Genomic DNA, 14,855 nt, shown 5'->3' with positions numbered 1-14,855 from the left:
TGTGCTTGAGCATAACACGCATCCTTTTACGACAAGGTCCTAGTCAGCTTTCCATTGGGTGGACCTTGTCATCAAGCAGTTTTAGGACTGGGTTCATGGATGCTATCTTATCTCTGCTCTTTCAAGGCCAAGATCAGCTCTATGTATAACAAGCCCAATCTGAATAATTCTGAGAATGAAGGTTAGTCAGTCTGAAATGATACTGTTAGGAAAAATGAAAAATCACATTCTTTTGTCTTCTGAAAACTATGCATACACTGCATCCTCTCTGCCTCTTCCACATCTATCATTTCCTCTCAGAATCTTTTTATCCAACCCTTTTCTAAGGTCTATACCTTTATTACCTTGTCTCAATTTTGTCTTTACTATATTTTGTCTTTCACTAATTTTGTCCATCATAATATTTTTAATACTTCATTACTTCAAAATGGCCTTCATTTTTGGTGATAACTTTTTCTTGTAATTTGTTACTGATAGCACATCTTACTATCTCTGAGCACTTGTATTTTTGTTGATACACTTGTTTTACAAAGAGAAGGGCTCCATCTTCCCTCTCATGGTGATGTTTGGTCAGGATTTAATTGCTATTTTCTGAGAAAGATTTTTTGGTCATCACTTATATATCATGTTCCTTCCCTCTTTTTCTGATATCTTTGTATAAATTCTCTATCTGTTCTATTTGATGAATTACTCACTACTATTTTCTCTGAACCAGAACTTATTATTCTTATTGACATAAGAGTTTTGACATAAAAGGCCAGGAAGAATCCTGATGCCTTTACTTCTCCCCAGATAACTGACACTAGCCATGCAACACTGCTCATCAAAGAAAATCTGTCATTCATTCTCTTCCCTCACCAAAATTTCCTCAGAATTCTGTTATTTCAGCTTCTCAATATATCATGTTTAGTGGGGTCCAAAGAAGCACCCACCATCAGCCAATGATCCTGTTCTCAATGTTGCTCAAGAGGACTTTGGTTTTATATCTCAAGACATACCACCAATTTCAGAGAATTGTACTCTACTGGATTTTTATTTTTAAAATCTGCAGCCACAAATATCCTCTCATTTTCCAAACCTCTCTGCTCTTAATGACCTATGCCAACCTTTCTTCCTATTTTGTGATATGAAATATCAAAAATCTCTTAACTTTGTTTAAAATGGTATTTACAGTTCTGTTTCTCCTTCCTGTCACTTTTAGGAGATTCCTATGTTTTAGGTCCTCCACTTCAGAAATACTATGCTAGATTATCTTCATTTTGCAAATTTATCACCTTTTGAAAATCTTTATGCTTTTCCATTTCCACTTGCTTTTATTCCATGTCAGTAAACAAGTCTTCAATTATGCATAGTCACTTTTGCTGTTTTTCATTTATTCATTACAGAAATATAACATTTAAGGTCTCAATTTTTCTTCAGTTCCACAATCATTTTATAATTTTATTATTTGTTTTGTATCATTATTTGTTTTGAGTTCTAATTTTTACTGAGTTTAACTGCTATTATTGTATAAATTACTCACAGTAACTTTATGAAACTTGAAGATGCATTCTTTATCAGTCTTTTTATGCTATTTAACACCATGCTTTTGTTACCACCATGTTGCAGTATGTTTGCCTACTTGGCATGCTTTCCTTTCTCATCCTGCTCACATTGAACAGGGTCAGTTCTGACCTGAAATTTGGCTTGATATGGAACTTCTGAATTGTCCCTCAACTCCTTCCTACTGTGTGTCTTGGGAGGGGGGGGCGATATTCCTCCCCTCCTGGACACAATTTGAGATCTGAAGTACTAGTGCTCAAGAAGGATAGTGGTAAGAACCTCTCTCTGGTGCTGTGGACAGTTGTATACTCAACACCTCCAGCACTGGTCCCCTCTGTGAGATTAATAGGGAATTTGTTGACTTGCTTTCCTTGCCCAATAAGGATTCAGTACAAGGTGGGAAACAGACTTAAGTACTGTGCCAGAAATTTTTTACCTTTTTTTTTTTTTTTTTGGTTGTCACATACTAATGACATGAGACTGCAACCTTGCCTCCTCTCATTGCTGTTGAAAAATTTTTGCTGGTCTTTACTATTTTTGTTGTTATTGTTCATCTCATCAGGAAAGGAAAAATCAAGTGGTCTGGCTCCATTGCTGTCTTTACCTGAAAATTCTTCTCCACTGATGAAATAGTTCATACACAAAAAGGACTATATATAGAATCGATATAGATTCTACTCACAACCCAATTAAGAAATACAACACTACAAACATCTTTGCTGCTCTGCTTATGCATTCACACATCACTGTCTTTGTCCTGTCTTCACAGTCTTTAATTTTATGTTCATCATTGTCTTAACTCTACTGAAATCACTTTTGAATTCCTAAAGAAATATATTACTCAGCTCTGCTTGTCTGAACTTTTTTAAAAAGTTGTATCATATTCTTTTTTTTTAAAAGAAGGAAAGAGAGAGAGGTGTGGGAGGGGCAAAGAGAGAGGAAGAGAGAATCTTAAGTAGGCTCCATGCCCAGTGCAGAGCCCAAAGTGGGGCTCAACCTCCTAACTCTTAGATCATGACCTGAGCCAAAATCAAGAGTCTGACAATCAAATGAGCCACCCAGGGGCCCCATATGTCATTAATTGGTAAATATAATTTAAATTCGTTTATTTTTCCTGCTGTATTGAATTTTATTATATATAAATTGCAAGTTCAAACAACGTTTCTATGTATATGATATAAATGTGCATATCAAAGAATGGAATTGCTGGGTCAATACATAGGGTATTATGTATTTTAAACTTTATTACATTTTTCTTTTAAATTTAAGTCTTTAATATTCCTCAAACTGTTATAATCTACAATGTTACACTTGTCATGTTTCCACATGTATGTGGATCTATTTAAGATAATATTTATTCTGTTCATCAGTGTATTTGTCTTTATGTACCAATACTTCACTGTCAGTGTTAATAACTGGGTAATGCAAACCCATTCCATGCTTTTCTTCAAGGGTGTCTTGAATTTTTCTCTTCTATATAAATTCTACAAGGGTCTTGTCAGTTTTTTGTTTTTTTTTTTAAAGAAGCCATTAAAGTTTTGAGTGGCACTGAATTGATGTTACAGAGATCAATCTAGAGAAGAATAAATTTTTTATGATATTCTTTAGCTATACATGAACATTAACAAACCTCTCCACTTATTTAGGTCCTCTTCATGTCATTCAATTGTTTTGAACTTCATTTTATCTTTTGTTAGGTTTATTTGTAGGAAATTTAAACTCTTGTTCCTATCACATATGTTTTTGTAGATGATACTATCTATAGCTGGCACAGAGAAATGCTGTTGATGTTTGATATCTATAGTGATTTTTTATTCAAAACTATATATGTGATTTTTTCCTAATAATTTAAATACAGACTCAATTACTATTTTAGGTAAATAATCATGTAATCTGTGCATAATCCGTCTTTTCTTCCTTTTCAATCCAATTCAATTATTTCTTTTACTTTTTGTTCATTTTGTTTTTCTTACCCTACCATGCTGGGTAGGAACACTGCAGCAAAATGCCGAACAGAACAGACTTTTTAGAAACCTACTAGTGGTTACAACTTCTCAAATAACAGTAAATATTTTAAATAGAAAAGATATTTCTTTAGAGAATTAAAAAAAAAATAGGGCCAGAGTCCTGATTAGCACATTTCTAGAAAGGCAAACATTTTCCTAGCATTAATCAAGTCTTTTATAAATCTTAAAGAACTCTTTTATAATAATCAAAGAAAAGAAGGTAAGAAAACTAACCTTTTTGTAGTAAACTGGGTCCCCTGTCAAGTAGCTGAGGTGGACAAACTCCATATGCAGTGTACCAAATTCAGCAAGAATGCTGCTACCTGCAGATGCCCAGCCCCAGTTTCGCCCTACTCCACTGAATGAAAGCAAAGGTAAAAGGAGACAGAATTGGAAAAAGACCAAACATTTTTTTAATGAATACATAAACTATAATTCTCTTAGAAATTATTATATTTAACGCAATAGCTTACTTATATCTAAATTTATTGTTTTAAAAAATTTTGAATAGGTAATACAGCTAATGTTTTAAAAATCAAAATATAGAAAAGTATATAGTATATGTATTTCACCCCAGAAATCTCATCTCACCCCACCTAGCCCCACAGATAATCACTTTCACGTTTCTTATGTATTACCACAGAATTTTTATGCATATATAAGCAATCCAAATATATACCCTTTATTAAACAAAATATAACAAAGTACACATACTGCTTGTTATTTTGTATTATACTCTTAAGATGTACTGCAGCGGATTTCCATATCAGTTCATAAACAATTTTTTATACACTGCACAGAATTCCATGATACTAATGATTTTTCAATTGGAATGCCCCATCCCAGAGGCATATGAAAATGTGTTAAAGCATTCTGAGTTGTATCAAATTTTGAAGGTACAATTAGCTTTTTTTTGTGCTAGGGCCAAAGATATAACATGACCAATAACGGTCAGCACAATGTCATACAATAAAGAACTGTCCTGTCCTATATGTTGATAGTACTAGTGCAAAAAACAAAATTATGAACAAACATAACTAATCAATCATCTGTTGGTGGTCTTTTAGCATTTTTCTAATATTTTGCTTTAATAACAACCTTCACTGTGAATAATCTTATGTACATTTCTCTTGTATAGATATATTTCTAGGGTATCTTCCTGCCTTTTTTTCAGTCTGCCTTTTAATTTATTGGAAGCTAGACTATATAAATGAAAAAGCATAGACACTTTGAGCATTGTAGTCTTCCTAAAGCTTAAGTTTCTTCTAAAACACAGGATGCGTACAGGTAGACTTACTCAGGTTTCAGGCTTTGCTAAGGATAGTCTATTTCTATTTCATCTCTACTTCATCTCTACTTCTAGGGAATGCCCTCTGGGATCTCAGGTGGAAGTCTGGGGTGTGACTAAGTGCCCTTCACCTTGGCAGCCTTTAACACTAATTTCTGCCTCCCCAGTACCATGTGGCTGTTAAATTTTTTTTATTTGCCCTTAAGCCACCATCTTCTGTTTTCTGCTGGGTTTCCTTGAGTCTTGCCCCATGCATGTAAAACTGTAGAATCAGCTAACTTGAGGGAAATTTGTACATAAATATAGGCTTTTCCTCTGCAAATCCCTCCTGTCTTTTGAGATTTTGTCTTTTATGCCTCTGGCAACTCTAAGACCTGACTCTTAAGACCTGTCTCCTCTAACCCAAATGACCACCACTTCAGGTATGGCCTTTATGCCTGCACCATGATTTAGCCTCAGGGAACAAGCCAATGTTTATATGGAGATGACTTTCTCCTAGGAAGTCCTACCTGAGTTAGTTGCTCTCCAAGGCCATCAAACCATTTTGTCTAGCTTTTATGATTGGCTTGGTGAGAGAATCAAACTAACACAAGGTATTCCATGGTTGAATTGGAAGTCTAGATTAATTACTCAAATAGAGTTCATGGGTTATTCCTATAAGAACTCTAAACCATTCTCCAAGGTCTTTTCTACTTTTAGGTGAAGTAAAAATGTCTTTCTCTTATTTTATATCCACTTGTATAATGCCAATTCAATATATCATTATTATTATTCTGTCCTAAAAACATTAAAAAGTTAATTAAGACATTGCTACCTTGCTTAAAGTTCTTTAATTGTTTGGTGCTATTTTTACATGGTCTTTGAAAATATGATAAGCAAATACCACAGATTTTTTTGTAGCAAAGAGTGAGAATGAAGGAAGAAATACGGATAACTACACAGACCAGTCATTCATTTCCAAATATTGAGTCTACTATGCTCTGAGAGATACACTAATGAACCTGACATATAACACTGCTGCCCCTATGCTAAACAAGACCATTTTAAATGGTGATAATTGTTAAAAAGAAAACTTAATAGAGAAATAAAATATTGAGTACTAATGACAGAAGTTAAAAGAAAAGCTCTTTATGTATAACATGAGAGCAATTGTTTCTGAAGTGACACAATTTGCATTGAAAGCTACATTCAGAAAGGAAGACAGAACATGGAAGACTCCTAACTCTGGGAAACGAACTAGGGGTGGTGGAAAGGGAGGAGGACGGGGGGTAGGGGTGACTGGGTGGCGGGCACTGAGGGGGGCACTTGACGGGATGAGCCCTGGGTGTTATTCTGTATGTTGGCAAATTAAACACCAATAAAAAATAAATTCATTATTAAAAAAAAAAAGAAAGCTACATTAAGAGAAGGAGCCAGTGATGAATACATATGGAAGAAGAGAATTCCCAGTAGCAGAATCATCAAATGCATTGACCCTGAGGAAAAAGGAAAGTGGCTGGTATGGCTAAGAGCTGAGGAAGGGGAAGTGAATGATAAAGGATGAGATTACAGAGATTATAACTAGCTCTCTAACTAGGTATAATCTAGACTACTAAAGAATTCTGTAGGTCTACGCTAAATCTAAAATTTTTTTATTCTAAGTGTGATGGAATGTCATGGAGGATTTTAAGAAATCGTATTTAAAGAATAAAGCATACTATTTAGAAAGATTACCCAGGCATCAGTATGATAAATGGATTACGGTGTGGTCAAGTACAAACACAAAGTCCCTAGGAAGTCTAACAGCTTATTCTTCCCTATGAAAACCTTCTGCCCAAAGGTCCCAAATGAAAGTTTCATTCAAAGTGCATTTAAACAGTTTTCAAAAAACTAAATTCTAAACAAGACTTTTCATGTAGTTTACACATAATTTCATGGGAACAATCTAAAATGTTAAATTTGGTACCTATCTATATTCCAATAACTCAGAAAAATAGGACAGAACACTGATAAGGACAGAATAGCTCCTACTATAAAAAGGTGGTAAGCCTGGGGGACCTGCGAGGCTTGGTGGTTGAGCATCTGCCTTTGGCTCAGGTCATGATCCCAGAGTCCTAGGATGGAGTCCCACATCAGGCTCCCTGTGGGAGGTCTGCTTCTCCCTCTGCCTATGTCTCTCCCTCTTTGTATCTCTCATGAATGAATGAATGAATGAATACTTTAAATAAATACTTTTCAAAAAGGTAATGAGCTGACAAAAACAACCAGATCATAATTTCATGCAAATGCTGTAATTTTTAACTAGTCAAATATAAAAAGTATAGATATTGAAATGTACACATATTTAAATATGATCCGACTTGACTGACCACTAGCAACTGGATTTTAGAAATATTTGACAAGACAAATCAACCTAAGTGTCCAATATCATATTAAATTTTTTTGATAATAAGTTTATATTGTTTTTATTTTGTTCAAAGTCTGTTAAAAATCTTTAATCAATGAGGTCAAGGAATGAAATAAAGTTTTCAGTATATTGCAGTTACTAATAACAAGGCACACGAACAGGTTGAGGTTGACATTTATCTTAAAAAAGTAAAGGAGGAACTCAAAAACTAAATGATGAAACCTCAATGTATAATTTTTAAATGGGAATATCTTGACTTAGAGGAAGATTCTTGATGGAGCTCGTATTTTTAATTAGATTTATATTACATACTTCAGTGGAAAAAATTTGAGAAGACCTATGTTTCTGCATCACCTAAATTAGAAGAAATACTAAAGTAAAATAAAAATAGAAGTTTTAGGTGTACCTGGGTGGCTCAGTCAGTTAAGTGTCTGCCTTCAGCTCAAGTCACAGTCCCATGTAGGGCTCCCTGCTCAGTGGGGAGCCCACTTCTCTCTCTCCGTTTGCCCCTCCCTCTGCTACTCCCCGACTCATGTTCTCTGTCTCTCCCTCTCATATTAAAAAAAAAAAATCTTAAATAGAAGTTTTATATCAAATTATCCAATTAAAAAATGGGTAAAGGACCTGACTGGACATTTTTCCAAAGAGAACATAATGATAACCAACAGACACATGAAAATATGCTCAACATCACTGATCATCATGGAAATCAAAAACCACAATAAACTATCACCTCACACCTGTCAGAATGGCTAACATCAAAGACACAAGAAATAACAAGTGTTGATGTGAAGAAAAAGGAACCCTTGTGCATCATTGGGAATGCAAACTGGTATAGCCACTATGGAAAACAGTATGAAGTTTCATCAATAAGTTAAAAAATAGAGCTACCCTGTGACCCAGAAATTCCACTACTGGGTATTTAATCAAAGAATATGAAAACACTCATTCAAAAAAGATACATGTACCCTTATGCTTATTGCAACATTATTTACAATAGCCAAAACAGGGAAGCAACCCAAGTGTGCACTGACAGATGAATGGATAAGGAAAATGTGGTGTGGGCAGCCCCGGTGGCTCAGCAGTTTGGCACCGCCTTCAGCCCAGGGCCTGATCCTGGAGACCCGGGATCAAGTCCCACATCAGGCTCCCTGCATGGAGCCTGCTTCCCCCTCTGCCTGTGCCTCTGCCCCCCCCCTCTCTCTGTCTCTGAGTAAATAAATAAAAAATTAAACAAAAAAGAAAATGTGGTGTGTGTGTGCATATATGTATACACATACCCACACACAAAGGAATATTACTCAGCCATCAAAAAGAATGAAATCTTGCCATTTGTGATGATATAGATGGATCTAGAATGTATTATCCTAAACAAAATTAAGTCAGTCAGAGAAAGACAAAAACTGTATGATTTCACTCATAAATAGAATTTAAGAAACAAAACAAATGAACAAAGAAAAAAAGACAAAAACCAAAAACTCTTAAATACAGAACATTGGTGGTTACCAGAGGAGGGATGGCTGGGCAGATGGGTTGATAAGCACTGAGAAATGTATAGAACTGATGAATCATTATAATATATACATGAAACTGATGTAATAATGTATGTTCGTTATACTTGAATTTTAAAAACCAAGAAGTTTTATGTAGAAAGTACTCTGAACAAAAGCAAAAGAATGGCATTTGTGAAAATACCTGGTCTAAAATATTAACACATTTTAACGTGCAAAAATTTAGAAGTGAGAATATACTGCTTTGGAGTAGAATTTGCTCTGAGCAACTGTAGAGAGAATACTTTCTCAAAAGCATATAAGAGTCAACTGAAGGTATCAATAATTTTAAATCTAGATAAATGTATAAGAATATAGGTATAAATTCATTTAGAATGGGTTTAATTCTGGAAAATCATTTTTTAATTGAACTATTTAAAAGATCACCCACTAAAATTAATTTGACAGTCTTTAAATATTTCAAAAATTAACTTATTTTAGCTCCTCCATTCACTGTTAATTGTACATTTATAAATAATAAACTTTTTGGTTATCATCATTACATAAAAGTTATCATAACACGTGAAAGTTGTAACACAGTTTTTTAATTTTGTAAAATGTTAACATTTTCTCTATGACATCATTTAAGTGGCAGCACAGTTTTTGTTTTTTTTTTTAAGATTTTATTTATTTATTCATGAGAGAGAGAGAGAAAGAGAGAGAGGGGCAGTGACACAGGTAGAGGGAGAAGCAGACTCCATGCCAGGAGCCCAATGCAGGACTCAATCCTGGGACTCCAGGATCACGCCCTGGGCCAAAGGCAGGTGCTAAACCGCTGAGCCACTCGGGCTGCCCTCTCTTTCTGTGTCTCTCATGAATAAATAAATAAAAATCTTTAAAAAAAAATTTGTTTACCCAATCACCTTCCTCTTGAACACTCAATGTGTACCTATGTTTCTGTGTTCATGAAACATGCTACGATAAATACCATTTCATATAGGTCTTGCTTAGTAGATGCTTCCAATTATATCTATACACTGCCAGAGGCGCAAGTACAGAGCCAAAAGGGCTTCTGATGTTTTAAGGGCTTTAGATAGATAGTGATAGATCCTTCTTCAAAGATGCTGGATACAAGGAAAGCTGCAATATAAGAATGATCTTCGGGCAGCCCCGGTGGCGCAGCGATTTAACGCCACCTGCAGCCCAGGGCCTAATCTGGAGACCCTGGATCGAGTCCCATGTCAGGCTCTCTGCATGGAGCCTGCTTCTCCCTCTGCCTATGTCTCTGCCTCTCTCTCTCTCTCTCTCTGCATCTCTATGAAAAAAAAAAAAAAAAGAATGATTTTCCTCTCATATCCTTATCCACAAGAGATGTTACATTGTTTTAAAAAATTAAAACCTTCGGGATCCCTGGGTGGCGCAGCGGTTTGGCGCTTGCCTTTGGCCCAGGGCGCGATCCTGGAGACCCGGGATCGAATCCCACGTCAGGCTCCCGGTGCATGGAACCTGCTTCTCCCTCTGCCTATGTCTCTGCCTCTCTCTCTCTCACTCTGTGACTATCATAAATAAATAAAAAATTTAAAAAAAAGTAAGGGAATGAATAATTTAAAAAAAAAATTAAAACCTTCCTTACTTAACAGAAATGGGTTTACTTTCTGGGTTTAGCATGCAATGGGTTTAATTTTTATTTTAATATGAAATCTCATTTTTATTACATTTTCACTTAATTGGGGAGAACGGAAAGGCCATATAGTCAATGGTTTAAAATTCAAAAGATATGAAACAAAATATAGAGAACAAACTGATGGCTATCAGAGGGAAGTGGAGTGAGGGAATGGGGGAAATAGGTGATGGGGATTAAGAAGGGCACTTGTCATGATGAGCACTGAGTAATATTTGGAAGTGCTGAATTACTATACTATACATCTGAAACTAATAACACTGTATGCTGATTATACTAGAACTTTTTAAAGAATTTATTTATTTATTCATGAGACACACACACAGAGAGAGAGAGAGAGAGAGAGAGAGAGCGAGAGAGAGAGAGAGAGAGGCAGAGACACAGGGAGAGGGAGAAGTGGACTCCTCACAGGGAGCCCGATGCAGAACTCGGTCCCAAACCACAGAATCATGCCCTGTACCAAAGATAGACGCTCAACCACTCAGCCATCCAGGAGTCCCTGATTATACTAGAATTTAAATAAAAACTTTTTCTTAAAAAGACAGGAAACACAACACAAAGTAAAAAGTCTCCCTCTAAGCCCACTACCTCTTCCAATCAGTTCCCAGCTCCAAAGCCAATCTTCTCACTTTCTCATCTATCCTTTCAGAAAATGTCATACCTACATAAGCATACTTAGATTTATTACAATAGGGCTTTACTTGGCATGTTGATTGGTCATTTCTATTTTTAATTCTTTATTTTTTTTATTTTTTTATTTAATAAATTAATTTTTATTGGTGTTCAATTTACCAACATACAGAATAACACCCAGTGCTCATCCCGTCAAGTGTCCCCTCAGTGCCCGTCACCCATTCACTCCCACCCCCCGCCCTCCTCCCCTTCCACCACCCCTAGTTCATTTCCCAGAGTTAGGAGTCTTTATGTTCTGTCTCCCTTTCTGATATTTCCCACACATTTCGTCTCCCTTCCCTTATATTCCCTTTCACTATTATTCATATTCCCCAAATGAATGAGAACATACACTGTTTGTCCTTTTCCGATTGACTTACTTCACTCAGCATAATACCCTCCAGTTCCATCCACGTTGAAGCAAATGGTGGGTATTTGTCGTTTCTAATGGCTGAGTAATATTCCATTGTATACATAAATCACATCTTCTTTATCCATTCATCTTTCGATGGACACCGAGGCTCCTTCCACAGTTTGGCTATTGTGGACATTGCTGCTAGAAACATCGGGGTGCAGGTGTCCCAGCGTTTCATTGCATCTGAATCTTTGGGGTAAATCCCCAGCAGTGCAATTGCTGGGTCGTAGGGCAGGTCTATTTTTAACTCTTTGAGGAACCTCCACACAGTTTTCCAGAGTGGCTGCACCAGTTCACATTCCCACCAACAGTGTAAGAGGGTTCCCTTTTCTCTGCATCCTCTCCAACATTTGTGGTTTCCTGCCTTGTTAATTTTCTCCATTCTCACTGGTGTGAGGTGGTATCTCATTGTGGTTTTGATTTGTATTTCCCTGATGGCAAGTGATGCAGAGCATTTTCTCATGTGCATGTTGGCCATGTCTATGTCTTCCTCTGTGAGATTTCTCTTCATGTCTTTTGCCCATTTCATGACTGGATTGTTTGTTTCTTTGGTGTTGAGTTTAATAAGTTCTTTATAGATTTTGGAAACTAGCCCTTTATCTGATATGTTATTTGCAAATATCCTCTCCCATTCTGTAGATTGACTTTTAGTTTTGTTGACTGTATCCTTTGCTGTGCAAAAGCTTCTTATCTTGATGAAGTCCCAAAGTTCATTTTTGCTTTTGTTTCTTTTGCCTTCGTGAAAGTATCTTGCAAGAAGTTACTGTGGCCAAGTTCAAAAAGGGTGTTGCCTGTGTTCTCCTCTAGGATTTTGATGGAATCTTGTCTCACATTTAGATCTTTCATCCATTTTGAGTTTATCTTTGTGTATGGGGAAAGAGAGTGGTCTAGTTTCATTCTTCTGCATGTGGATGTCCAATTTTCCCAGCACCATTTATTGAAGAGACTGTCTTTCTTCCAGTGGATAGTCTTTCCTCCTTTATCGAATATTAGTTGACCATAAAGTTCAGGGTCCACTTCTGGGTTCTCTATTCTGTTCCATTGATCTATGTGTCTGTTTTTGTGCCAGTACCACACTGTCTTGATGACCACAGCTTTGTAGTACAACCTGAAATCTGGCATTGTGATGCCCCCAGATATGGTTTTCTTTTTTAAAATTCCCCTGGCTATTTGGAATCTTTTCTGATTCCACACAAATCTTAAAATAATTTGTTCTAACTCTCTGAAGAAAGTCCATAGTATTTTGATAGGGATTGCATTAAATGTGTAAATTGCCCTGGGTAACATTGACATTTTCACAATATTAATTCTGCCAATCCATGAGCATGGAATATTTTTCCATCTCTTTGTGTCTTCCTCCATTTCTTTCAGAAGTGTTCTATAGTTTTTAGGGTATAGATCCTTTACCTCTTTGGTTAGGTTTATTCCTAGGTATCTTATTCTTTTGGGTGCAATTGTAAATGGGATTGACTCCTTAATTTCTCTTTCTTCAGTCTCATTGTTAGTGTATAGAAATGCCATTGATTTCTGGGCATTGATTTTGTATCCTGCCACGCTACCAAATTGCTGTATGAGTTCTAGCAATCTTGGGGTGGAGGCTTTTGGGTTTTCTAGGTAGAGTATCAGGTCATCGGCGAAGAGGGAGAGTTTGACTTCTTCTTTGCCAATTTGAATGCCTTTAATGTCTTTTTGTTGTCTGATTGCTGAGGCTAGGACTTCCAGTACTATGTTGAATAGCAGTGGTGAGAGTAGACATCCCTGCCTTGTTCCTGATCTTAGGGGAAAGGCTCCCAGTGGTTCCCCATTGAGAATGATATTTGCTGTGGGCTTTTCGTAGATGGCTTTTAAGATGTTGAGGAATGTTCCCTCTATCCGTACACTCTGAAGAGTTTTGATCAGGAATGGATGCTGTATTTTGTCAAATGCTTTCTCTGCATCTAATGAGAGGATCAAATGGTTCTTGGTTTTTCTCTTGCTGATATGATGAATTACACTGATTGTTTTACGAGTGTTGAACCAGCCTTTTGTCCCGGGGATAAATCCTTCTTGGTCATGGTGAATAATTTTCTTAATGTGTTGTTGGATCCTATTGGCTAGTATCTTGTTGAGAATTTTTGCATCCATGTTCATCAGGGATATTGGTCTGTAATTCTCCTTTTTGGTGGGGTGTTTGTCTGGTTTTGGAATTAAGGTGATGCTGGCCTCATAGAATAAATTTGGAAGTACTCCATCTCTTTCTATCTTTCCAACCAGCTTTAGTAGAATAGGTATGATTTCTTCTTTAAATGTTTGATACAATTCCCCTGGGAAGCCATCTGGCCATGGACTTTTGTGTCTTGGGAGGTTTTTGATGACTGCTTCAATTTCCTCCCTGGTTATTGGCCTGTTCAGGTTTTCTATTTCTTCCTGTTCCAGTTTTGGTAGTTTGTGGCTTTCCAGGAATGCGTCCATTTCTTCTAGATTGCCTAATTTATTGACGTAGAGCTGTTCATAATATGTTTTTAAAATTGTTTGTATTTCCTTGGTGTTGGTAGTGATCTCTCCTTTCTCATTCATGATTTTATTAATTTGAGTCTTCTCTCTCTTCTTTTTAATAAGGCTGGCTAATGGTTTATCTATCTTATTAATTCTTTCAAAGAACCAACTCCTGGTTCTATTGATCTGTTCCACAGTTCTTCTGGTCTCGATTTCGTTGAGTTCTGCTCGAATTTTAATTAACTCTTCTTCTGCTTGGCGTCGGGTCGTTTTGCTGTTTTTTCTCTAGCTCCTTTATGTGTAGGGTTAGCTTTTGTATTTGAGTTCTTTCCAGTTTTTGAATGGATGCTTGTATTGCGATGTATTTCCCCCTCAGGACTGCTTTTGCTGCATCCCAAAGATTTTGAACAGTTGTATCTTCATTCTCATTAGTTTCCATGAATCTTTTTAATTCTTCCTTAATTTCTTGGTTGACCCTTTTATCTTTTAGCAGGATGGTCCTCAACCTCCACGTGTTTGATGTCCTTCGAAACTTCTTGTTGTGATTTAGTTCTAATTTCAAGGCGTTATGGTCTGAGAATATGCAGGGGACGATCCCAATCTTTTGGTATCGGTTCAGACCCGATTTGTGACCCATTATGTGGTCTATTCTGGAAAAAGTTCCATGGGCACTAGAGAAGAATGTGTATTCAGCTGAGTTTGGATGTAAAGTTCTGTAGATATCTGTGAAATCCATCTGGTCCAGTGTATCATTTAAAGCTCTTGTTTCTTTGGAGATGTTGTGCTTAGAAGACCTATCGAGGGTAGAAAGAGCTAGATTGAAGTCACCAAGTATAAGTGTATTATTATCTAAGTATTTCTTCACTTTGGTTAATAATTCGTTTAAGTATCTGGCAGCTC

The 14,855-nt window shown here is 36.4% G+C and overlaps 1 protein-coding gene across 1 annotated transcript in view; it reads right to left on the bottom strand.

Annotated features, from left to right (window-relative positions):
* The window catches only part of MAN1A2 (mannosidase alpha class 1A member 2), a 189,292-nt gene that overhangs the window by 69,764 nt on the left and 104,673 nt on the right, over nucleotides 1-14,855 (bottom strand). The window contains exon 7 of the mRNA XM_055312354.1: nucleotides 3,783-3,906. Coding sequence (XP_055168329.1) covers nucleotides 3,783-3,906 — 124 coding nt within the window. The remainder of the gene's footprint in view (nucleotides 1-3,782; nucleotides 3,907-14,855) is intronic.

The sequence above is a fragment of the Nyctereutes procyonoides genome, unplaced genomic scaffold (genome assembly GCF_905146905.1).
Source record: "Nyctereutes procyonoides isolate TBG_1078 unplaced genomic scaffold, NYPRO_anot_genome, whole genome shotgun sequence".
Classification (NCBI taxonomy): Eukaryota; Metazoa; Chordata; class Mammalia; order Carnivora; family Canidae; genus Nyctereutes; species Nyctereutes procyonoides.
The sequence above is the reverse complement of the archived record's forward strand: the minus strand, read 5'-3'. Positions and strand labels throughout refer to the sequence as shown.